General features: G+C 39.0%; 1 protein-coding gene across 7 annotated transcripts in view; it reads right to left on the bottom strand.

Annotated features, from left to right (window-relative positions):
- The window catches only part of st3gal3b (ST3 beta-galactoside alpha-2,3-sialyltransferase 3b), a 73,607-nt gene that overhangs the window by 8,672 nt on the left and 38,875 nt on the right, over window positions 1-26,060 (bottom strand). For all 7 annotated transcript variants that reach the window (XM_041804337.1, XM_041804339.1, XM_041804340.1 and 4 more), the window contains 6 exons: window positions 24,955-25,049; window positions 18,595-18,658; window positions 18,409-18,504; window positions 17,282-17,468; window positions 2,843-2,989; window positions 148-294 (listed from right to left, as the gene is read on the bottom strand). In XM_041804337.1, coding sequence (XP_041660271.1) covers window positions 148-294; window positions 2,843-2,989; window positions 17,282-17,468; window positions 18,409-18,504; window positions 18,595-18,658; window positions 24,955-25,049 — 736 coding nt within the window. The remainder of the gene's footprint in view (window positions 1-147; window positions 295-2,842; window positions 2,990-17,281; window positions 17,469-18,408; window positions 18,505-18,594; window positions 18,659-24,954; window positions 25,050-26,060) is intronic.

The following is a 26,060-nucleotide window of genomic DNA, read 5'->3' as shown; positions in this document are numbered from 1 at the left end:
TCGAATTACTAACAATTTCTTGTCTAGATATGTACTTTCGAATTTAAATCAACAAAAAATTGCTGGAAAAAAAAGAAACCTGCTCATGTATAATGCTCAGATGATTTACAAATGTAGAACTTTGCACAACACAGTTTAAAAACTGACCTCTTTGATGGCGGACATTTTTACAGCCTCATAGTAGTGCAGAGGAGCGTGTGGCATGTTCATGTCATAGCCAAAACCAGCCACTGCCACCTCGTCACAGTTGTGCAGTGCCATTGTTATGGCAACTGTTCCCAAAGTTGGAATGTTCTGTAGTGAGAAACAAACACACAAAATGTCAGAACATTGCAGCGTACACACCCTTTATCACATTCTAACACTTGGATAAATAAGGAGGAACAGAACGTGTGGTATTTTCATTTTGACCAAATGTAAAACTGATGGTGGCTAAACAGACACATGTCCACTTCCTCTCATGTCTCTCCCCCTCCTCCTCCTCCTCCTCCCCCCTGTGCGCCTCTGTCTTTGTTCTGCTCCACTGCTGCTAACCGACTTTGAGCACTCAGTGATTAACTATTACCTTTAAGACGCGACCCCTGCAGACCCCTGCTACGACACATTGATCTACAGGGTTGAACTGTGCTTCCTAACCGCCCTGGGCTGCCATAGATCTGGGGGGTACAGGGTCTGTACATGTGTTCGTGTGGACACAGGAGAACAAGGGAGAGGGGGAAAAAAGTGGGTGCAGAAGAAAGAGTGGAGGGAGGCCCCATTTAAATCATTACCCTGATTTGCAGCCCTCAGGGTAGGTGGACCTGAACCAGCAGCTGTCCAGCCCCCTACTGCGTGTTCTAATACAGATTAATTTACACACATCTACACTCAACATAAACATGAGCCTAACAAATAGACCTCTTCATTAATTCCCACATACATAAACATAAACTATGATGCTCAGAGGAGACAGGAAAGTGTTCAGAGTAAAGAATGTGCCAAATCATACAACTCTGCAGCCTGTATGCAATGAGACAGCCCTGCACAAATGACCACCACGCAGACACACACAGGCCAGATGCCCACATGTTGAACACATGTTGCAGAGCGGAGTTCATGCTGGGGTGCTCTGGTGGCCCCAGAGGGCAGAGGTACACTGATACACACTTCATGTCCTCTGATTCTCCAACAATATTCTGCTCTACTTAGCAGGAACACACACGTACACGGCTCAGTGACAGATTAATCAATAGTGCTGTTTATAAGCAACCATGTGAGCATTCACTGCAGAGCATGGGTTTCTTTTCAGCATCAAACTTTTGTGTTTAGTTACCTACAAATGACCAAGAAATTTCCATCTCCAAAAATGTTTTTTGAGCTCTGATTAAGACCTGATACCTCAAGTCAAGACAAACATGAGTCATGAGAAACATCCATAAATCAGCTCAACACATCAAATCAAAAAACCGTAGACTTCAGAGCAGAGGCTGCAACATGTATTCAACATTATGAAAATGCAAACAATGACAAATCGTTCTGGTATTTCTTCCAAATACAAATCCTTTATTTTTCTTTCCATTTTGAAATATGCCGGAGATGAAAAAAACAACCCAAAAATGTCCACATAATATGATCTTTGTGTTTCTGGTTTGTTATAAGAGATCCTGTTAGGTCAGTAAAAAACAAAGATCTTTAATGTTCAGCAAGCAGCCTTCAAGAAGCAGCAGATCATGGACCATCTCTTACATGACTGTGTTAGCGGCTTAATTCTGACTGGCTAATTAAGCTTAGCAAGAGTGGGTTTTTACAATTAACCACTTTAAAAAACAGCAAATAACCACCATGAAGAGCAGATTGTTGCTAAGGACTTGGCTACTGTTGAAATAATGATTATTAGCCCTGAGCTATTCTTTTAACCATTTTGTCTTGCTTGGACTTGCTGTCTTAAGAGGCTTGTAATTGGGTGCACTGTCAAGATGAAACATCCTTTTTTTCAGGACAACCTGGGCTTTAAGAATATGTGTGCTGCAGTAATGTTAATTAAATTTTTAAAAAGTTATGGGAATATAAAGTCAAAAGAAAAAAAAAAACTCAATGGAAATTAAAACACAAAGACTTTATGTGTGCCACACGGTAAAAAATAATTGCTGTGACTTTTTGCACTTGTTCTCCCATGTCTCTGAGACGAAATGTGAAAAAATAATTCTGTGACAAAAGGTCTTCAGAATTGATAAAAGCAGTTCTTATCTGCAGTGACCATTGTGAGTTATTCAGGTCGTCTCTTGCATGACATGCAGAGCTTGGCAAAGCATGACGGGATCACAGGGCAGCCTGCCATTGGTCTGAATTGATTAAAAATGGATAAGAAAGACATTTAATATCAGTTGATCAATATCAACTGGCATGGATTTATTCTTTAAAGACCCCATATCTTTTAAAGATCACATTTGGTTTGTATCTTGTTCATTCCAGTACTTGCTGTCATATGTTTTTTTTTTTTTAGTTCAATAAAACATGATTCAATAAAACATGATATAGAAAGTGCATCTTATATACTGGATTTTGATGTAGTAGCTGTGTAATGAACAAAAAAAAGCATGTTAAGTGAGTTGTTCAGACAGAGTCATTTGATATCCACGTTTCTTAGTTGGTTTGTTCCTCTGAAAAACAACTGAATCCAGCCATTGAATGAGCTGTATTTCCATTATTTAATTACATTGTCTTTCCACTCTCAATCAGCATCATTTCTGTCCCTATTACTGATTTCATGTTTCCATGAGAAAGTGTAAAGTTCTAATTAAAGGAAATGTCAAAAGGGAAATCATGACGCTATGAGTGTAATGTGTGCCTGTGTGTCTCTTACCCCTTTGCCCATGAGGCCGTTGTTGAAGGGCAGGCCTATGAACTGGAAGGCGGCCTCCTGGATGAAGTAAGGGTTGAGGATTCTGATCTCTGTCGGCTCCCGAGGCACATAGTGAGCCACCGACTTCCAGAAACCCTCAACGCCCCTCTGAGGAGGATAGAAAAAGACAAAAGGAGAAAAGATTTCATGTGTTTGTCATCATTAACACTGGGTTGTTGTTTCCACAAAAGCACGTGTATACCAACACAGAACTGACATTCATATTATGAGACTCAAACAGGGTACAGCCAACAGCAGTTTACCAATATAACACCAAAGTCAGATTATCCTCCGTAACCCTGACATTAAACACAGAAGCCAACAAGAAGCCAGACCTCATACCAGCTCTGATTAGGGAAATGGCTTTTGGGCTTTTAATGGATGAAGTCAGGGTGAAGGGCTCACAGGACATCAGTAATTATGAGCTCTGGAGGAACAGAATAGGGGAGTGGGTGAGGGGTGCAGCTGCCCTGAAGCAGTACTGAGTTAGCATCCCAAGCAAGGCTTAATGAATGTCTGCATGAGTTTTCTTTATTTTAAAAAGTAACTATAAAAATAGATATAATCTTTTTATATATTGGTAAAAGTCCAACTTTGGGATCACTAACCCAGTAATTTACAAAACATCCTAGGTTAAAGCTCCTGCAGGGAACTTCTCAATTTGATTTGGGAGACCCCTGTAGACATACCTTACCTTACCTTTTATCTCTTCATTGATTTTGTCCTGTACATGAATGCAGTGATTTCTAATGAAAGGGCTCATTCTGCTTTCTAAAAGATTCAAATGTATCAAACCTGGAAAATGTAAAAAAAAAAAAAAAAAGGGGGGAGGTTGGCAGTATGCTGCTAATTGTCTTGTCTGCCACTTTCCTACAGCAACAGATGCAAATAGGGTTGCATAAGGGGGATTAAGGGGAGAGGTATCTGGGGCCCAGTCAATGGGGCCCATGAAAGTCAGAAAAATAAGGGTCCATTGCAAAGTTAAGCTGTGATAACCATATTTTATTTTTAACCAGAATAACTACTAAAATTATGTTTTTTAAATTAATTTATGCTGTAGTACAATATAAGCTTTTTTCAAATAAAAACCTCATTTCTGAAAACAGAATGACCAAAAGTTGGCATGAATAAATATTTTCAACATTGGAATCCAAAAAAAGCTTTCCACCCTTTTCAGCTTGAAAATGGCTATTAGAAAAGATGCCTGCATCTCTTTTACTGATCTAAAACATATTACATTATAAATAAACCACTACTAGGGCGGGTCTCTTTACTGAGTTTTCAGGTACCCTGCAGCTTCTGTGGTCAGGCCTGGTGCTGCACAATTAATCTAATCGCAATAACAATTGCAACGTCAGGCTGTACAATTACAGTTTGTATTAAATAGTTTACAATAGTACCACTGTTGCACCTTACCACTAATGTACTAAAATGGTATTTCAAATTGCAATATTGTGTGCAGCACTAGTTGCAAGCTTAACAAATAACTATACAAAAATATTTTCAATATACAATATTTTCATTTATTGTCTGGTTTGCTTCATAGTTTGTATGGAGGAATCTATGTCAATTTCTGTCTACCACCTAAAAACTCCTCACAGGAGTTTTAAGAATGGCACATTGAGAGGAAATGGCTCTAATTACAACTTGTTCTGTGCAACTTCAGCTCTGTTTTACACAGCAATTATCAATAGTCACTGGGGCAACCTGTCTGACAGACCTGCAGAACCACCTTAATAATATAGTGCAACTGATTGACTGCACTTGTTCATAAAAGAAAAGGCACCAATTTTGAAGGAAGACAAGACATAAACTAACACATTAATCTGCCTGATTTTGACTTCTAACCAAAAAGTTAGTGACAAGATTAACTCAAGTCAGCTGTCTTTATAACATCAAACCAGCAGTGCATGATTGACTTGCGGGACAGAGCGACTTCCTAAAAGGCATGAAGCCAACAGGGTCAGCAGCAGATGTAAATGGGAATCACCTGTTCAAATAATCAAGCACCCGCCCGGCCGCCTTTGATACCACAGTGCATGACTGTATGTGTGGTTGGTAGTGTTTGTGTGTATTGGCACAAGCAGTAGCAACAAGTCTGCTGGCTTTGTGGCTTTAACAGTGGCGGTGCTTTTTGAACGCAGGCCCAGCTCAGTGCCTTCGGCAAGCTGCGACAGGAACAGCCACTCATCTCTCCTGTCAACACAGCTTGTGTTTGCCAGGAATCTATTTAACGGCGATGTTTGGATGTGTGCGCGTCTGTGTACGCTGAATAAAGAGAGTGATGCATTTTTTACTCTTTATTCTAGGAAAGAGAGAAGTTAATGACACACAACACACACACACACACACACACACCCTTCACTTTAAACTGTAGTGACCTGACATGTACATAGAGACAAACGTCACAGGGTGGGGATCTCTTTGAAGATATTCAGACTGCAGGCAAAGTACAGGTGGCTTTGAGCAAAGTTAGAGCAATTAGTGTGAAGGGTTCAAGTCTGTCAGGAAGGAGGGAGTGTGGGTAATGTTATGAGTGTAGGAATGAGGGAAGCTGCTCACATTAAAAAGTTCTCAAACAAACACCTCCACTAGTAAGGATCACAGTAAAAGTTAATGATAGCAATCCATCTTTGAGTGCTCTAAAACTACTTCAGAGGATGTGAGGATGAATGAAGACGTTTGCTGTTTTCATACATGAACTCCTAAAATTTCTAGAAAATTTCAGAACAGTTTGCCCTTGAAGTTTACAAAAGTTTTTAGCCACCCATGTTCCTCACAGCATTAAGTATTCACTGTTGGATGGAGGCAACAAATGAGGCTGAGGTGGGAACACTATCAAGAAATGCTGCCGCCTTCTCTGGGCGTAAGCTCATTTAAATTTGACTGAGCCAAAATGGAAAACTGTTCTGTGGTCAGCTGAATCAAAATCTGAAATTCATTTTGAAAACCACAGACACCATGCCCTTCAGACTAAAGAGGAGAAGGGCCAGCCAGCTTGTTATCAGCACACAGATCGATAGCCTCTATTTCTGATGGAATAAGGTTGCATTAGTACCTATGGTGTGGGCACCTTACACATCTGGATGGCACTATCAATTTTGAAAAGCATATGGAGGTTTAAGAGCAACAAATGCCTCTATCCAGATAATGTTTCTTTCAGAGAAGGTCTTGCATATTTCAGCAAGACAATACTGCATCCCAACAGCATGGCTTCACAGTACAAGAGTATGTGTGCTGAACTGGCCTAAATGCAGCCAGACCTTTCACCAATAGAAAACATTAAGCGCATCATAAAATGATAAATCTGGTAAAGACAACCCAGGACTGTTGAGCATTAAGAACCCTACATCAGACAAGAATGGGACAACATTCCTCTCCAAAACCTTCAGCAACTGGTCTTCTCACTTCTGAGAGATTTACCGACTGTTGCTAAAAGAAGAAGGGATGCTACACAATGGTAAATGTGGTGCAGTTCCTGCTTTTTGGGATGTGTTGCTGCCATCAAATTCAACATAACTGAACACTATTTAGGTGTTATTGCAAATGATTATGCATTTATGATATTTTCAAATCACTGCATTTTGTTTTTATTCACATTTTACACAGTGCCCAAACTTTTTTGGAATTGGGGTTTTATTTTCTTTGCTAATTTGTATTAACCAATACAACTTTAAAGGTTACATATGTTAATATTTGTATTAGTATAAAATCAATCTAGATTTTACCAGTGTGAACTGCAATGTAACTGTGTTTTAGTTTATCAGAGAAACAGCCCAGAACATAAAGCTGCTGAGCTGTCCTACATCACGTATCACTAAACCTGACACATACACGCTCAAAGGTGAACAGAAGTGTGTACCTGTGGTGCTTGGGCTGTCACTGGGCTGTGGTCACAGGAGAAATGACTGTTTCTCTTCTCTTGTGACAGCTTTATGGTTAAATCAGTATGGATCAGTAGATACAAGTATGTACACAAGACCAAGTACACCAATAAAGCACCTGCTAAAACAACCATGAACTGAAAGAGTCAATTATTTGAACTGCAGAGAGATAAGCAGAGATAAGGCTGGAAGGAGGCTGACTCACACAGAGGGAGGTAAAATTGTAGTTAATTGCACTTGTTATGATAAGAGACACATTTAATACACATAAAACACATCGTAGGCAGTGTTTCTCCTAGGTTTGTCTGGGGTAGGGTGTTTGGTATTTATATGACCACAACAAACACAGATTTTTATTCATATGTTTCTTAAATACATTACCTTATAAACTTAGTGATGGCATACTTTATTTTGTACACTAATTATCAAAAACGGAATTGATCAGTGGGGATAAATAATTGATAATCATTTGTGTGAATGCCACCCCTGCTTAAGTCACAGCCCTAGTTGGGCAGCCAAGTTAAAAAAAAAAATAAAAAATGTGTGCAATGGTCTTGCATTGTAAGCGGTTCAGTCTGCCACCCAAAGTAAATGGTTGTGGAAACACTGGTAGGCTGTGCAAATTCTGCCACCAGGAGACTGTTAATCAAAACAACCAAAGATGTTAAGTAAAACTTACTACTCATTTCTGCTCACCTACCATGCTTACTTCTTTTTCTCTACTCAATATAAACTGCAGTCTATTAGGTTCATTTACTAAAAAGTAAACCACTGTTTGATTCCATTGATGATTTTGAAAAAAATAATATACCCGTAATATCATTGAATTATATTAAACTGAGCAGGGAATATACTTCTAGTTAATTCCTTTATTTCTTTGCTAGGTATAGCCTCTCTTTGTCTTTGCTGTCAACTACAGAATTTCACAAAAGCTGTGTATTCATTCTGTTATTTCAAAGATGTAGAAAAACCACTGTTGTCTAAACCATCACCACCAAAGATGCTTAAATCACAGGATTTAAGCAAGACAATTCTAGCAAATGTGACAAGCGAGGCATCAGACTAATGGAAAAAGTGATGCAGACTGACAGATATAGAAGGATGAGAACAAAGATTAGAGTGTAAGTGGAAAATGTACATTCCAAGAAATACAAATAGGGGCACCAGTTAAAAGCAGGTGCCCACATACAGAGGCCACACACTGGTTGTGGGATCGATTCCCTTTCTCTGCACTGTTTGGTGCATGTCTTCCCCCCACCTTCTCTCCCCATGTTTCCTCTTTCTCTTCAGCTATACTATCCGAATAAAGGCAGAAAAAAACCCAGAAATAATACTTAAAAAAAAAAAATAATTGAAGAGAACCACTTCAGATTTCAGTAGTGTTACTCAAAATGTTACATCATATACAAAACTACCACCATAAAGTAACTATAGGCTGTTTTTAGTGAAGCCTTGAATTAGAGAGGGCTTTAACATGACATGCATCTTCTTCCTGTTGAAGAAATGCACTGCAAATGTAAAACCCCCAAATAAGAAACAGCTTGGTTTTGAGCCTGGACGTTGTGTTTACGGTTTTCAACATGGTTTGGTTTCAGTGTGGCCAATGAAACTCTAACTCACCTTTAAACTCAAATGTTTCTCTGTATTGACTGAGGCAGATAGCTCAGTTTATAGTTCCTGAGGCGGAGTAGAAATGTCGAGCACTGAACCGAGCTGTAATATGAGGGGAAAGTTTCACATCTGCTGGATTACTAAGAGTGGTTTAAAGCATTTCAGTGTAAACAAACGCAAACAAACTTCAGTTTTCTCTCAACCACCAGTAACCACAAACGCTATGCATATGATTTTTAAGTCTGATCTCATAATATGGCTAGAATTGCACAGATGTCCTAACTTCCTTGATAGGCATCCTTTCATACAATTTAGCTCTATCTGAGCTCTCCTGTGTTGTAAATGTCTGAGGATGTGGTTGTGTTTGATGTTTATGTCGAGGACGACTCAAATGAGGTGGGGTGAGTGGATTCCGGAAGGTAGACTGAGCAATTTAAAAACAAAACGGCAGCAGCCCCGAACTGCTAACAATCACAATTAAGGTTGTCTGGAGGTCATTAGCACTGTGTACATGGAGGACCTTTAAGTTTACAAGTTGCAGTGTCTCACCACATAAGTGCTCCACTGAAGAGGAACGTTCTCAGAAGGAATGTTTGGAAGGAGAGGAGCATGGTTGACGCTGACATTCACAGAAGGGCATGACTTGTTTCTAGAATCCACCAAGGTAAAATTCTGGTTATTGTATTTCCTTTATTAGCTTGGAATTTAAGGCATTCACCAATTTGACCTCTCTTTCCTTGACACATACCAAGACCTCTGCCCTCATTTAGGTCACGGTGGTTTCTCTTTTCCTGGCCTCTTTAAGGTTATCCGGTGTGTGAAACCTTTGTATGCACACTCCCATGACGGTGAATGGGAAAACAGTGCCAACAATAAACGACTCTGTGATCGAGAAAACTGTGCGACAAGGACTCTACGTAGCAGCAGGGGCTGCCACCAGAACACGCCGGAATTTAACTACAAAACATATCAGTCACTTTTGAACTTCCATAAATAGTTAATTACGCAACACCCCTTCTATAAACCAAAATACCCAAAGTACAGGCCGTAGTGTTAATCGCAGCAGGCGAGGTAGGTGACTCACATTTGAAACATAACACTCCTGGTAATCAGTGACATCCGGACCGTATCTTAGTCACTTGGATCATGCTCAAAATCCATGTTTACAGGTATGTAAATGTTTATGAATGCATCTATCCATGCTACTTTGGGCTTCTGCGCAGATGTTTGGGCTTTTAAAAAGAGCTGTATAGCTGTTATTTTTGTCCCTGATTGCATCTTCAGTCATAGAGTTACAATAAACCTTTTTTGGCTAGAATGGCATGTCTATAAACTGGAAAACCTGGGTGCTACAGGGAGATAAACAATTGGAAATGTCTTGTAATAATATTCTAACGGGAAGGAGCTATTTCGGAAATATGTCTGCTATTTGGTTACTTCTCGCAATTTCTGGCCTTAGAGATGTCAAATTTAGCTTCCCATTGAGAACCAGTGGATGTATTTCTATTAAAGGAGAAGTGCTGACTTCCTTAAAATTTCTCCATCCATCATTTCTCTCTCCAGCCTGCAGAGAGCACAGATAGCTCCTGTAAACAAACACTGGAGATAGAACACTGACACTCCACCTTCAGACCCCATGTTTACCACCAGCTGTATATCCTTCACTGGCTTGGTTTGAAAATATCCCTCAATATACAAACAACCGTGGCTGTGTGCATGTACCAGGCAGAATTGAAACTAGATAGATACAAGAAAAAAAAAAAAAGAAAAATAGAGAATATAAGCGTTCGTGAAAATCATGTTTGAGCACACTTGTAAACACAAAGTAACTGGGCAATCAACCAAGCGGCTGAACATGTGGGGTCGGACTTAAAGTGTAGTGACAGTGGTAATCATGGAGAGCTGTTGTAACGAGGGATTAGGCAAGCTGGAGGCCTTGTGATGCAGCATTGCTGTAATCAGAGGTGTAGTATAAGGTAGACACAGGTATATGGTGTTTTCAGTCTCATATTCAAACCTACAAATCCCCTTTGATGGACATAATTCAGTAGTGCACTGTGTTTTTTTTTCCCCCCAGGATAGGTACTGTAGGAACCACCTTACTCTCTCTCTGTCGGCTCGATTAAGTTGTAACTTTAGCCTATGTTGATAGCATTTCAGCTGATTCAAAACCTCCCATGTTGGTAGAGCATAAATTCTTAATTAAGAACTTACATTCTACTAGGCTACATTTAGGCATAACTTTGACTAAGTATAACTGGTGTAACCCAGCACTGGCCCTTTAACAGTATGGTTCTAAAGTTTATGAGTCTATGCTTGTTTGAGTGAGTGGGAGTGCTTTTTTGTGTGTTTTATGAGGGTACAAAACACTAAATAACAGATTGGGAAATTGCCTCGCTAATTGGTATTCTGTTCAGCCATCCAAGACCGCTGTAGGCATCTGAAAAGCCACAATAGCGAGAGGATAGTAGAGCACACGGACAACTGGCTGGATGAGTCACTTGCGGCTGCATAACAACTGTGCGTGTACCACCCACTAACCTTTCAAAGAATAAGCAGAAGGAGACATACACTTGCTTTCATAACCACAGAGGGAAAGTGAAAAGGCTTTGCATCCCTTGAAGCTGTGAGCGTGCAGGTCACACAAAGAAAGCCTTAGCTCCCGTAGGGCGACTGTCTTAAATAACATTACGGCTGCCAATGGGCAGGAATAAATTCATAAAGCAGAATTTAAGCAAACTATTTAAAGATTTTCTGCTACATGTGCTGGGTACCTAAGCTCTCTGAACCAGGGTTTACTTTCTAACAGATATAAATTAATACTGTCGATTCATCAGTGAAAACAAATAAAAACAAAAATGTGACTTTTATGAGTCACTATTTTAGGAAATGTGTCCTTGAGTTCACAGAAGACACATGTACATATACAAACACAGGAACGGCTTTATATGTTTATATTTCCACTGCATTAGTGTACACTGAGCGTGAGTCAGATACAATGAGCCTAGCATAACAGTCTTTTAATGGAGCCTCAGTGCCTTTCAAGTTGTTAACACTTAAAATCCACTTTCCACAGAAAACAGATACTGTTGCCCCGTTAACAGCCACATCTGTCAATACGTTTATAATACTTGCGTGTAAAAATTCATCAGCTTTACCTTACCTATCAGGAATTACACTAAAAACATTCTAAAATCTCAAACCTGTGCTCTGAATGTGGTTTTACCGCAGGAACTATGTTTTACACCACATGCCAATGTACAAAACTCAACTTTTTGGTATAATATGTGTGAAGCTTTGACACAGCTAGCTGTATACCATTAGAAAAAAAAATAAAAATGGTGCTAACAACAAACCTGATGTATTCGCAAGGTCTGGAAACCATATACTGATGACATGAAAATGTTACCTCTAACAAGCTTAGACGTGTGATAACCCATCAACTGGTTCCAATCTAATGACTAATGTTCAGGTATTTTGGATGAAATGTCTTGATGAGAATTTTTTCATTCATTTTTTTAATTGTTATGTATCCAATTTTTCCACATCTTTTAATTGTATGTATTCACATGTCCTGATTTATTTATTCTTAGTTATGATAATAATGAAACCCTTTGTGTTTGTGTATGCATTGTCAGTCTGTTAATTCAATGAGCTTTTACATGTGTTTTATATTGGTTTCTAACCTTTGTATGTTATACCTACCCAAGTCAGGACAGTTAAACAACGTCACATCTATATTCCCTGCATTTCAAGAATGCTACTTTAATTGGCTGGCTGAGCAACAAACAGCCATTTTGGATCAGTTTACTTTAATTGCTGATGTTCACTAACAAAAAAATGCAAATTATGATTAGTGAATGAACATTTAGCAATTTTTTATGGAGAAATCCTGACTGTTGTTTTAGTCTTTGCAAATATCAAGATTTCCAGTTATAAAGATTTCCAACTTCCTGTTTTGCATAAAATTACCCACGGGTTTCTGACTGAGAAAGCTTGGTGGACATGTTCCCAATATTTCCTGGCATTTGTTCGATCAAACTAATTTTTGAGAAATCTGAGAGAATGGGTAAATTCACTGAAATATAAAATAAAACTGTTAGTTGTAGGAATTGAGTGTATGGCGTTAGTTCAGGCAGGCCACAGAGTTGAGCAATGCCATATATTTGAGATCAGCTGATCTCACGCAAGCCCTCATCTGAAGGCCAGCTATATGCTCTACACACGCTACTGGCTAAATTTACTCATGCTGCGATATTTAAACTGCTCTAGCCTGGTTGTGCTTTGCTTCTCCCTCTGCAAGCAGCTTTTTGTAACCCTCCTCCACCCCAGCTTTTCCACTATGCTTTATCTGACTTACTGAGTGTCATTCTGTTGTCACTGATGCCTGCTTTACTCTGGGTGTGTTGCTGTTTCTCTCCCTGCCTCAGACCTCCTTTGTCGGCACAGGAAGAGCAGGAATGTGTGCTTTTCCTGCTTGATGCTTAAGGCTTGTTGGAGGGCAGGGGATCCCAGAACAGCCACCCTGGCAAATGTAAACAAACAAACAAAAAAAAACTCTTGCCCTGTCTTTGTTGACAGGCTGGCCACACTACAAGTGTGATCCCATCTGCTCATAAACTGATGTCACCACGGTCCCTGCAACTGTGGGCAAGTTTACAGGTCATCGGGGGGCGAGGTCAAAGACAGTGACTCATAGCTACGACAGAAGTGCTCTATGTGATGCTAGCATTCTTTTGCTCTGACAAGAAGAAAGAAAAAAAACAATTAAGGATTGGATTATGGATAACAATTATGGACTGTTCCCAATGTACTATTAAAGGAGAACAATATGGACCAGTTCTCCCTTAACCCTTAAAGCTCACGAGGCATGGATCCATGCAGCAGGCACAGCCCTTTATTAATCACTTGGTAATGTTTGAACCGTAGATCACAGACAGTTGTTTTTCTTTTATCTGAAAGCTCTCCGTTGTGCCTTTCTAATCATGTTCTCCATGCATTTGTAGCTCTTACAAAACATTTCATCCCCAAACTGTTCCCACAAAGTTGGTAGCATGGAATTGTCCAAAATCTCTTGGTATGCTGAAGCATTCAGAGTTCCTTTCACTTGAGCTAAGGGGCCAAGCTCAGCTTCTTAAAAACAACCCCACACCATAGCCCCTCCTCCACCAAACTTTACACTTGGCACAATGCAGTCAGACAAGTACCGTTCTCCTGGCAACCGCCAAACCCAGACTCATCCGTCAGATTGCCAGATTGAGAGGCGCGAGTCGTCACTCCAGAGAACGTGTCTCCACTGCTCCAGAGTCCAGTGGCGGCATGCTTTACACCACTGCATCCGTCGCTTTGCATTGCACTTGGTGATGTATGGCTTGGATGCAGCTGCTCGGCCATGGAAACCCATTCCATGAAGCTCTCTACGCACTGTTCTTGAGCTAATCTGAAGGCCACATAAAGTTTGGAGGTCTGTAGCAATTGACTCTGCAGAAAGTTGGCGACCTCTGCGCACTATGCACCTCAGCATCCGCTGACCCTGCTCCGTCATTTTACATGGCCTACCACTTCGTGGCTGAGTTGCTGTCGTTCCCAGTCACTTCCACTTTGTTATAATTCCACTGACTGTTGACTTTGGAATATTTAGGGATGAGGAAATTTCATGACTGGACTTGTTGCACAAGTGTCATCCTATCTCTCTCTCTCCTATGCTCTCCTATAAGTAGGTGTCAGGACTCACGCAGTTGACTAGTTGATACAAGAAAAATTCTGACATGCTAGCCTAGGTGAATCGTGGTTGTGAGGCGTCTTGGATGCAATGTTAATTATGTTACACTACAAGACCGTTTGTCATTCCAGATACTCAAAATCAAGCTTGATGTTTGACTATGATCTGTAGCAATACAGTCAGACCAAAATCTGGCTGAATGCGAGTAGTCTGAGCTGTCCTTAAGACAAAGTCTGATCTGTTTTCATGGTCAAAAGTGAGTGGAAATGTTTGCATACTTTGAATTTTATATCAAGAGAAGTGATGAAAAATCACTGGTATGGGCATGAGCCCTAATTTTCACAATTGGTGCACCTCTAATTTTGATAACACACTGATCTTATCTTAATAATGCTGTACTGAAATAGAATTCCAATGAACCCAGGCAACGCACATCTGCCTGTTCTTCCCTTCCACATAATCATCAAGGTTTCCCCCCAAAAGACTCCATTTTCTATTGTTCCCTGATTGAAACCAATGAGAAACATTCTTCCTTCTTCAGTAGATCAAAGCCGAGCCGGACGCTGGAGGCCAGATCAATTATCCCAGGCAGCCATTTCCACTGTCCTCTATCTCTGACACACCAGAAAAATCTGGGCCCTATCAAAGGTTAAGGAGGCCATCAGCCAGCCAACCAAGCTATTTTCCCCCATTTGACTTTACTGATGCTTCCACTGCTCATTTTCTTTTCCCCAGCTATTATCCCTTTACCTTTTCCAATGCTCTCTTTCCTCTTTGCTTTAATCCACATTCACACTGCAGTTAAGTTTCAGCTTACCACTAAATGCCCTTTTCATCCCTTATTATAAAACTATTGTGCTCTAGTCTTACTTTATCTTTCCCTTTCCCCCCATAATACTGAATTATTTTGACAAATGTCACCTTGTAAAATCCAGCTGGCAGCTGCTTTCTCAAAGTCACACAGCTGTCCTCTGTAAAATGCAGGTTTCCTTCTTTTTAGGACAAGGTATCCCTCATAAGAAGGGGCTGAAAGGGGGCCGAGTACACAACATAGCCACTGAAAGAACACTAATGCATGGGGTAGACAGTACGCTAAAACATTCTCACAGGGGGCCTGCACAAGATGTGAACATTATGCATAGTGCAATATTACCGTTTGATATTGTCGTTGTGATATTAGTGCAGTAAACAAATTGTAAAGAATACATATTAGCAAAAACTTGGTCCTTCTCATTGTATCTGTTGTTTTTTTCACCACCACTCAATTTTCACCAGTTAATCTGAGGATAGCTGAAAGCTGGCATGAGCTTTATCTGACAGCATAAGAATAATGTAAAAGCACTGCTGTAATATCCCAGCCTCCACCAATGGGTGAAATATTTAGACCTTTTGCTGATGTGTGACTATGTAATGTCACTTTCTACAGTGAAGTGCCGTGCTGTTACTAAGTTATTAGATATTTTAGTGGACAACTAGTATCAAGGTATATGTGGGAGCCACAAAAGTAAGACAATATAATTAGTCTACTCAACACAATTGTCAGTCACTCTGAAATTATTTTACTTTGCATACAGAAATGAAAATATTCCACAAAAACCATTAACTACCACACTCCTGACTATTAGCCCCCCTGGTGCTAATAGTCAAGTGTCTCCTTTTTGCTGGATAACAGCCTGCAGTTGTTTTGGCATGATGCCTTCTCAAGTGGCAGGTCAAACCCTTTCTGAGGTTTTATACAGTGTGTAAACTGGGAAATAAGCCTTGGTTTTAACTTGATTTAACATGCTTTGAGCATTGCAAAGTTAAGGCACATCATTGACCAACAGTTGTTTTTGCTATGGCTCAACTAAAAGGTCAGTTCTAAAGGGGGCTTATAATTTTGACCCTAGTAGTTTTTGGTTTTAGTAAAATAATTGTGTTTCTGTGTGTAAATCAACCGGCGGCGTCAGGAATAGAGTAGAAGCATAAAGTGCCACAGCGTGGCGATAACAATAGAAATTGGCATTATTGTGGAGACCTAACAGAGTTTCTTTTATATTATTAACTGAATTTGCAATTTCTAACCTTTGTGTTATTTTACAATAAACTGTAGCAGTGTATAATGTCTTGAAAACATACTGAAACACTACTGCCATATCCACAAAACTCCACTGCTCTAAAAACACTGGCAACATCTATTGCCACCTATTGTGTACTATAAGGGTTCAAGTGTACTGGTTGTTGAAATTGTGTGATGCTGCCACTCTTTGTCAGGTCTCACTTGAAAAAGAGATCTCAATGGGACTAATCTGGCTAAATAAGGGTAAATAAATAAAAACAAAAATAATGTCAGCATGAAAGAGTAAAAAGTATTTGTGATACATGAGCATTAACATGTAAAAACACTTGAGCGGTCCTATAAAATATGTTATCCTTTGCTTTAATGACTCCATAAGGAGCTTTACTAAAGCACTCCCACGTTCCAGGAGATGAATAGGCTTATAATAAATCCACAGAGATAGTGGAGAACAAAATGTAAGGGCTTATGAGAGCTATTTCAGTCACAATGAATATAAAGGACAGGGTTTATTAAAAGTAAATGTCTTTTGTGACTTAAAAATGATAAGAGACATCCAGTTCACTTTTTCAGTTGGTCTTTTTGATTAAGAAGCCAATTCACAGTTCGTCCTAAAACAGCAGCCATTAAAAAACTACTAAAACACATCCATGAGTTTTGCCATGAAATTAACTCAACATAATTCAAGTAAAATGTTAATAAAGCAACAGGACAACTCTGGTGCCACTGAAAGAAGAAAAAATAAGTAGTGTGCTTGGTATTGCTTTCTCTTGGCATCCTTTCCACATTAAGCATTCAAAGCATGTAAAACATCTCTATTTTAAAACAGAGATTCATGCTGTCCTCTTAAACAAAACAGTTTGCATTTCCACAGGAAGGAATGTACAGAATGTGATCAGACTGCTAAAAAAAACACATAATAAACACATCTTGACAAATACAGATACCCTGACAAGTAGAATTTCTCTTATGGACAATTCAGCAGCTGCAGAAAATGGAGGTGAAACACCCACTGTAACCTTTTTCACTTTATCTGCAGATACAAAACATAAATCATAACTATGTGTTTATACCCTGCAAGATTATCACTGACATTTTAAAAAGATTTAAAAAATATACAGCCTTACCAGTTTCTCCTTGAAGACCATGTGTTTGAGCCACTTGAAGTCCAGTGGTTTAAAAGCAGAAAAAACAAAAAGTGAGTCTTTTTCATAGTTTTCAGGCTTCTGGATGGCTCCCTCTGGATACGTGATCCTTAACGTGGTTTTGGTCCCTACATCTTTGCTGTAACCATTTACTGGAGCTTCATTCAACCTGCACAACAAAGCAAAATAAAACAAAAGGCTTAGTTTGTGGAATTTGGATTTGGCATCTTTTGTTGTGTCTACTGTGTCTGGTCTTTGGTGAGGATGCAATTATATTTTTAAAACAAAACAGAATAAAAACTTTTTTTGTAGAGCACTTTTAAAATCAGGCGTTTACAAAGTGCTTTGATAATAATGCTCAAAATTCAGCCAGCATTGTTCCAAGCATCATAAGAACCCAGGAGACACATTATAAGAAGCCAAGAACTTACCATATAAATCTAGGGCTGTCGAGATTAATAACATTAATCTTAAGTAACTAGAATCCACAAGTATTTGGACTAATACTTTTTAATCACGATCAATTGCATGTTTAATTTTTTCCTTCAAAAAACTTTGGTGAAGTCACTATAGAGTCTCCCTTTAGCCAAACTTTTTCCATGGTTGAGTCTATGTTAAAATCTTCAAATTACCTATAAAAGCAGGTCTGTATCCAAACAGGAATCAGTAACCCTTAGTTTAAGAAGGTATAAAAATTTAAAATGAAAGAAAAACTGACTTAAAAGAAATAGAGGAATTTTAGAATGGGATAGAAAAGGTGCAAATAATTGCGATTAACTACAGAAACCTGGGATTAATCGCGATTAACAATTTTACTCTTTTAACAGCCCTAAAAAAAAATAATAAAAAAAATAGAATCATAAAAATTTGAATTGTATGAAATTATACTCTTCACAATAGTGGATTTTGATCCTCTGAGCAAAAAACAAGCTATAGTGTTATCAGTTTCAGTATGATGGCAAAAAATAGAAATCCTGGGCACCCCTTATTGGTTAATTCTTGATTTCAATTTGTGAAACAAGCAATCTCGAAACCCATTGTCAATTTTATAGTCTTTTGTCATCTGTTTGACAATATATGTCCCTGGAAATGTCTGGAGCCCTGCTTACCTTACAACAACATCGTATTCATCTATTCGGGAGCCAAGTGACTTGTTGAACAGGATGCCTCCATTTCCCACAATGACGCATCTTTTACAGCTTAGACTGCACAACAGGAGGTCACAGAAAGTACACTTAATAACTGACAGACACCCACAAAAGGACATTTTGATGAGGCTGAGCAGTAATAATTACCTGTCCAGCTCCTCACCCAATCCATAATTTTTGGTGGCAGTTAAAATGCTGTCAATGATTCTCTCTGGAGAGTAAAAGAAAGAAAGAGAGAAAAGGTCAAGTGCACTTTTAATACTATATGTCTTTTTAAATGAGCGCATATATTGTAAATGACTGCAGGCAATTTTATGGCCCAGATTAGTTTATGTAAACTAACTGGCTGAGAATTGCTTTTTTGGCATTGAAAGAGAGACAAATAGTATCACTAGTATCAATGCTCTTCACCACAGAGTATTAATCTTGTAATTAAGACAAGAAAAAACTTGGATTTCACTCTTTATGAAGCAATGCTTCAGTTTCACTGAGAGGGTAAAGCTTTCTGAAAATGAAAATGAGATATTCAAAAAGACAGAAATGTGGCAAATACACCCTTGAAAGATTAACAAACTTGCCATAGGCTTCAGCATACAGCTAAACGTAGATGTGGCAATCTAGGTGGTCTTGAGATTGTTGGAGGGCAGAACACCTCTCTACGTTTATTCAGCCATAGATAAGGAGTAACCAATGAGCCCTCATATAGTACAGTGACTGGATTATGGAAGAAATAAACCGTTGTGATCCAGAGGGGAGTGAATTGGTGTAACAGACAGACATACAAGGGTGTAAGATGGTATGCGTGTCTATGTAGAAACTCTCCCATAAAAGCACTCAGAGAGGAATGCTGTTTTCAAACAAGCGCATTCTCCTATAGCAAAGTAAAGTGGGCGATGCTGGGCTCGTCTCCCTGTGTGGCTGGCACCCCTGAAATGGTCTGGGTGAAAAACAGGGATGTTTAGCCATAGCACACATTCCTGCCATGTTCTACATGGTATTCTGCTGCAGTCATGCTTCTAGCTTTAGATGTGTCATATATTTCTGAGTGCGCTTGACCATTTTTAGGCTTCCACTCTAAAATGCACCTTTCATGACATCGTGCAGATTCCATTACAGCTGTTTCTTCCATTGCTTCACATTACATTTCTAGCAAAGAGAGAGCAAACTGGAGAACCTACTGGATCAACTACAATGGCTGTTAATCATTGCTCATTCATTTGCATCCCATGTAGAGAAAGTCTAGCATCTGGGTGTTAGATTGTTAAAAATGAAAGGTCTTTTCATTGCACTCTCTTACTTACTTAATCCTTTTACCACATATTTCAAAGGCAAGCCAAGAGAAACAGCAGAAGTGTGAGTAAAGAGTAAGAACAAGAGGGTTTAGACTGGGGCCTCGGAGAAGATGCATCACCACCCTGCTCACCCAGCCTAACGATCCTAATGATTAACCTACTGAGGAGAGGCGAGCACAGCAACAGCCCATTGTTTGGATATGGTGTCGATGTCTGGCGTCAAGCATCACCCTGAGTGGCATAAACACAAGACCGAGGACCACACCTGGATCCAAGAGGGTGCAAAGTGAAAAATCCCCAATGGGCACGACTCTCGTCCAGAGGACGACATGGAAGCTAATTGTTATAAGTACCCGGGTAAACATTTCAGCTAAGTATGTCTGTTGGACAAACCTGAGACAAATGGCTGTAAGTTCAGATGTGGAACTTTAAAAATGACAAAAATCTGAGAACATAGAGGAAGGTCGGACACATCGCATGCAGCATAAACACAGACACCTTGTTGGGATGAGTGTAGCCTAAACAGTAGAAAGAATCATGAGAGAGGGGTTTGTACTTTGGATGCTTTTGACCGAAATGGAAGAAAGACAAATGATAATTTGATTGTAGTGTGAAGTTAATTTATCAAGCATAATGATAGTCAAACATCTGAAAAGAAATAGCTTTATAGATGGATGAGAACAAATTAGAAATGTGTTTAAAGCGGTTTCACCAGTTTGCCTCATCTCTCTGACTGAATGTTTCCCTTTGCCCACAGCTGTGTGTTGACAAGAATCTCTCAACAAATTATGTATCACAAGAAAAGGCTTTAAATAAAATGTAACATTTTTTTAATTTGGGCTGAATGGTTCTGGAAATGATTGAATTTAGATGATTTTGACTCATATTGCAAAACTGGTGTGGATTGTTGTTTTACCTACAGAAAGAAGAATCTAGGTGTTTTATACCACGCATTATCACAGATTACTTCACAACGGAAAGGGCCTCATACAGTGTGACTTCAGGTTAAAGTATAGTATAGGGCCCTATGAAATACGTTTTGGTTTTTGCTAAATTTCGCTTTATTTTTTCCAAATTCCGTTTTTTTCCGTTTTAATTTTTTGGAATTCTGTTTTTTTTTTTTATCTTTACACTAATTTTAACATAACAAAGAGTGTCCTGTTTAAGTAAGTGAATAAAATGTTCACTAATTAAACAGAAATAACCCTAAATTAATTGAAAAAGGGCCACAGTTTGCCCAGGAGCTGCAGTTTGGATAACCCTGATATAAAATAACTACAACCAGTGTAACAGTCAAATATTTCCAACATTTTAAGACACATCCTAGTGTATAACCACACTAGCTCCAAACTAATGCTGATAATGTAAATGAAGAAATCCTTCTGTTCCCTCTAATACAGAGTGATAATGACTTAATAAGAAGGTAACATTAAAGTTTAACGGTTAAAAGTCAACCTTTTACCTTAACTTTTCTTTACACTCATAATATGTAACAGTGCATGTAGTTTGATGCTGCATTGTGTTTATTTCTGACTATAACGGTTCTCTCCTCATCTCTCTCCATACATCGCTCTCTGTCCGTCTGCCTCATATTGAACTGGTAAATGCAGATACGTCTTGGCTCGTTAAGCAACCAAAGAGAACTACAGTATCTACGGGAGGAATTATTAAGCTAACTGCTACTCGATTGTAACATCGTGTAGACTATGGGACTTCATAAAAGTTTGAGTCCGTCCGACTCGAGTTTGAAGCCCTTGAGGGGTGAGTAGTTCAGTTAAGCATCAAGTCACAGCTGTGTGCCTCACGCACAGACACACGTCCCTCTATCCATGACTCTGGTGTGGTGAGGTGAAATAACTCCTAGCACGAATGAGTTTTCTTGTAGGTGCAACATTACGTCACACTGTACTGCCCCGTGTTGAGCTACGTGATGTTTGCCGATGTTTTGTGCAGCTGCTCTGGCATGCTTTTCTTGCTTGGGAAAACATATTCCCTGAATAAAAATTCCTCTTTCTAAAAAAAAAAAAAAAAAAAAAAAAGAATTTCAGTCAAATTCATTCAATCCACGTTAAATTGTAGATTCCGTTTTTATTTGCCAATTCCGTTAACGCAGAAATCACAGGGCCCTAATAGTGTGATGTCATCACGTGACGCAAAAGGATGAGCTCATCTAAAGAGTGTGCCCTTTTATGACAGGTTCTGTGCTTGACAAACTAGGTGTACAACATGTTTAACATGAGTTGTATCATCACTTTTATAACATCTTAAAAAACACAGGCAGTGATGCTGCTGGAAACAGCCACACAGTTTTGAGGGATTTGTTGTAAACATGGGCACTTTTTAAAATCATCATCTGTCAACACAGTCAGCTTTGACATCCACAAATAAAAACTAAAGCTGTATCATGTAGAGAAGAAGCCATATGTTAACATGATTCAGAAACACCACTGTCTTCTCTGGGCCAAAGCTCATTTAAAATGAACTGAGGCAAAATGAAAAACTGTTCTGTGGTCAGTTGAATCAAAGTTTGAAATTCTTCAAGTGTTCTGCAGACTAAAGAGGAGAGGGACCACCCAGCTTGTTATAAAGTTGTACAGTTCAAAAGCCTGCATCTCTGATGGTACAGGGTTGCATAAGTGCCTATGGTGTGGGCAGCTTACACATATGGAGAGGCACTATTAATGCTGAAAAGTATATAGATGTTTTAGGGCAACGTATGCTCCAGACAATGTCTTTGCATATATTAGCAAGGCCTTCCTTGGTCTGATGTTACGAAACAAGCAGTGAATTGACGCCAACATCCAAGAGCTTATCATGTGACTCAAGGAGAGCCTTTGTAAATATTACAATGTAGTTATTCCAATGCAGTAAGCTTCATAATCTAAATAAATAAAACATTAGTGTAAATTGCTTTTCATTCAGTTAGAGAAGTTGATTCCTGTGAATGTCTGCCGTCAACTACGCTAGTAGGAATTACTGTACGAAGGCCTCTTTTACTCAGCTAAATCTCTTCAGCTTTATGAAATCCTTGGACTGCAGAAATATCATTCAAAAAGTAAAAGATTTACTTTAAGAAAAACAATCATGGCATAATAAAGCCTATTAGTCTAATTGATCACACAGAGCTCACAGGTTTGGAGACTTGATAAACACAGCTTTACTGTTCTCAGGTCAGAGTTGATGTGTGTCAAAGATAGCTCTCCACAGACTGAAAAGTAAAAATAAAACTCTCGCCCCCACACATTACCACTTCATGTTCCCAATTTGGAATCCTTTGTGGCGTTCTATTCAAGATCCACACGTATCATCTCTCCACATGAGTACCACTAAAAGGGAAACCCCACTGATGGGCAGTCCATGGAGAAAACACAAACCAGGTGTGACACTTGCACAGGGAACACTCTTTTGATACAGACTTCCTCAGTGTGAGTGTATGTGTGTGTTTACGAAACAGTGGATAACCTTCCAGAGCACAAAGGTAACACTGACTTTACCTCCTGATGTTAAGCACTGGAAAATATTTTACTGTGCATATCACAGAGGGAGGTTAATGTTATCATTTCAGTTCCCATAGCACTGTGTACTGCTCTGTTATCTGAAGTGTTGGAGTGTGTTCACATCAGGAAACGAGTAAGCACTGTGATTGTGTATGGCATTATTGTAGAGTGTTGGGAGACATAGATCCCCTGCTCACAAGATAGAATTATTCAAATAAATAAATGCACATCTTGAATTAGGCATTATTGGAGTTTGGATTGTAAATAAGGCTTAAAAATTAATAAAGTCTAGCAAACAATGTTGTACAGTATTAATTACTTATGTCCATGAATGTGCATTATGGCAGGTAGGTTTTAGAGCGTTTTGCCACATTTATGCACACAGAGGAGAATCAGTTTTTAATGTTTCATGTTTGCAGTTAAAATTAAAGGACAATTTTGGGTTGGAAAATCTCTAATCCTGCTTTGCTGAAACATCCTCCATCTCCAAAGTCTGCTGTGGAAGTGTGTGCCAATGGACACTCCAAAATTGATGCTTGAAAGTCACCCATCAAATATGATCTCACGCAAGACTTGACAGTATGAAAATCAAACTAAGAGAAAGGTATTGGATATCAAATTAATCCAAATCCATCTAACAGAACCAAATCCTTTCAAATCCACAATAACAACTGGTAGAATAAAACTGTAAAACTGTAGGATGTCTGAACCCCTTTTATTGGCTGATATTCTAAAAGTCATCTGTAACTTAAAGAAAAGACAAGTAGCAGAAGATATAGTTTGAAATTAATTTAATGCCTCTGAAGCACTAGATAACAGATGCAGTCAGCTGTGTGCTCCTTATTCCAAACACTGAAGTTCCTGATAAAGTCATATAACTGATGCAATTTAACTGCTGATATGATATTAAATCTCATTTTCACTGCAAGTTTCTTCACCTGAAGTAAGCTAATGACAGCCAGGAGACTCAGTAAGCCCTTTCCTGTCATGTAAGTACTTTTGAAATCTCAAAATTTAAACTATACTTGATCAAAGAAACAGGAGTTTTTACCTAAATGGTCCATTGTTACATGACTAATTATGATGGAATAACTTTGACGAAGAGACGATGAAGGTGACTAAGTGAGCACTGTGCTGAATTATCATTCTCACTTTGTCTCAACTCAGGACAAAGCAGAGTAATAATCCCGAGGAAGAATACACCGTGCCAAAAACAGCAGCCTTACAAAAATGATAGATGAGGAAAAGTGCAACGAGGCAGAACATTGACATTCTTTATAGCTGAACCTAAGTGATTCAGAGTTAAACCTTGATGATGAAGAGAGCTTAAATAAAGCTGGTTTGGAACATATTTAGTTTTACTGACAGACGAGATTTTGGCTCAGTTGTTCAGTTCAGCAAGTTTCATCAATGGACAAAAACAGAAAAAAAAAACAGAGGAAAAGAGGAAAGTAATAGTATGAAGCACTCATATACAATCACTTATTGGAAAATTAGATACAAAAATTGAAATTACCTTTATGATATTAAAAACACGTCCAATCCGATTGATTTTTTTCTAAAGTTAATACGTTACCAGTGGCACCAAGAACATATCACAGTGCTTGCTTAGCTTCAGAATAAAAATGTTTCTATTATCTTGATGATCATAAACATATTATTAAAAAAATAAACAGAGGATGTCACCAGTGGAAGATTATTGATACGAAGAAACTTACCTTGTGTTTTGAATCCAAATGGAGGTAAATAATTGCTGACTTTTGCTAAACGTTTGAAGTTCCGATCAAGAAACAAGGGTGCTGGCTGTATAAACCTGAAACGAGATGCAGGAAAGAACATGAAAAACAATTCAGTGTGCATGAGGTTTAACAGAAAACATGCTATGCAGAACGCTTGTACGGTCATATTTAAACCAACCTTCAATGATGACCCTGCTAAAGCCTAAACAAGCAAAGCCTGCACACACATTAGCGAGGTAGCACAAGACCAAGGGGGTAATAAAACTTAAGAGGCAGAGAGGACAGTGGAGGCAGCTGCAGTGCATAACCCATCAACATAACCTCTCCACCTAGGCCTAAATCACAGCCAACATGGCAGTGTACTAAATCTGCTGAGACCACATGCTCATGCCAGAAAGCTTGTCTTTAAATGATCTGTGGCATTTATGCTCTTGTAAAACCACAGACTTTATAAAAGGATGGACAAGATGATTGTACCCAAAAAGTAGAGCCAAAACATTTGGTACTCCAGGCTACAGTTTAGATTACAAACTTTGCCTCCTTCATGTTAACAGATGAGACATGGATTAAAGGGATACTTCAACATTTTGGCAAATTCGCCCATTGCCATAATTCCAATAGTCTTAGTAATAGGTTTGTTTCCTTTAGTTGTCAGTGCAAGCTGTTTCTAGCTCTGGGGGGGACGATATACCAGCTGCACAGCTAACGCTATGTTAGCAGACGTTATTTTTTGCTTTCCCTCATCAAACTCATCAAATACACAATCCAACAACCCCAAAACGCTCTCGTGGACAAGTTGTGACCTGCACATTTACCACGCTATGAAATAATAACGTATAACTATGTAACATTACAACACATGAAGCAAATACTCAGGACTATTTCTTGAGTAAACCACTGGGTGGAGTGACAGTGCAGCAGCCATGTCTGGAGTGTAGTTCCGGCTTTGCATTTAACTTTAAAACATCTCCGTCTCGTAATGTTCCATGATTGTTTCATAGCAATTTAGCAAAAGAAGAAAAGGCGCATACATACTGCCACATAGAAACACGTGCGCCATAGCCTGGCACAAGTGTTGGCTCAGC

Source organism: Cheilinus undulatus, linkage group 13 (assembly GCF_018320785.1).
Source record: "Cheilinus undulatus linkage group 13, ASM1832078v1, whole genome shotgun sequence".
Lineage (NCBI taxonomy): Eukaryota > Metazoa > Chordata > Actinopteri > Labriformes > Labridae > Cheilinus > Cheilinus undulatus.
The sequence above is the reverse complement of the archived record's forward strand: the minus strand, read 5'-3'. Positions and strand labels throughout refer to the sequence as shown.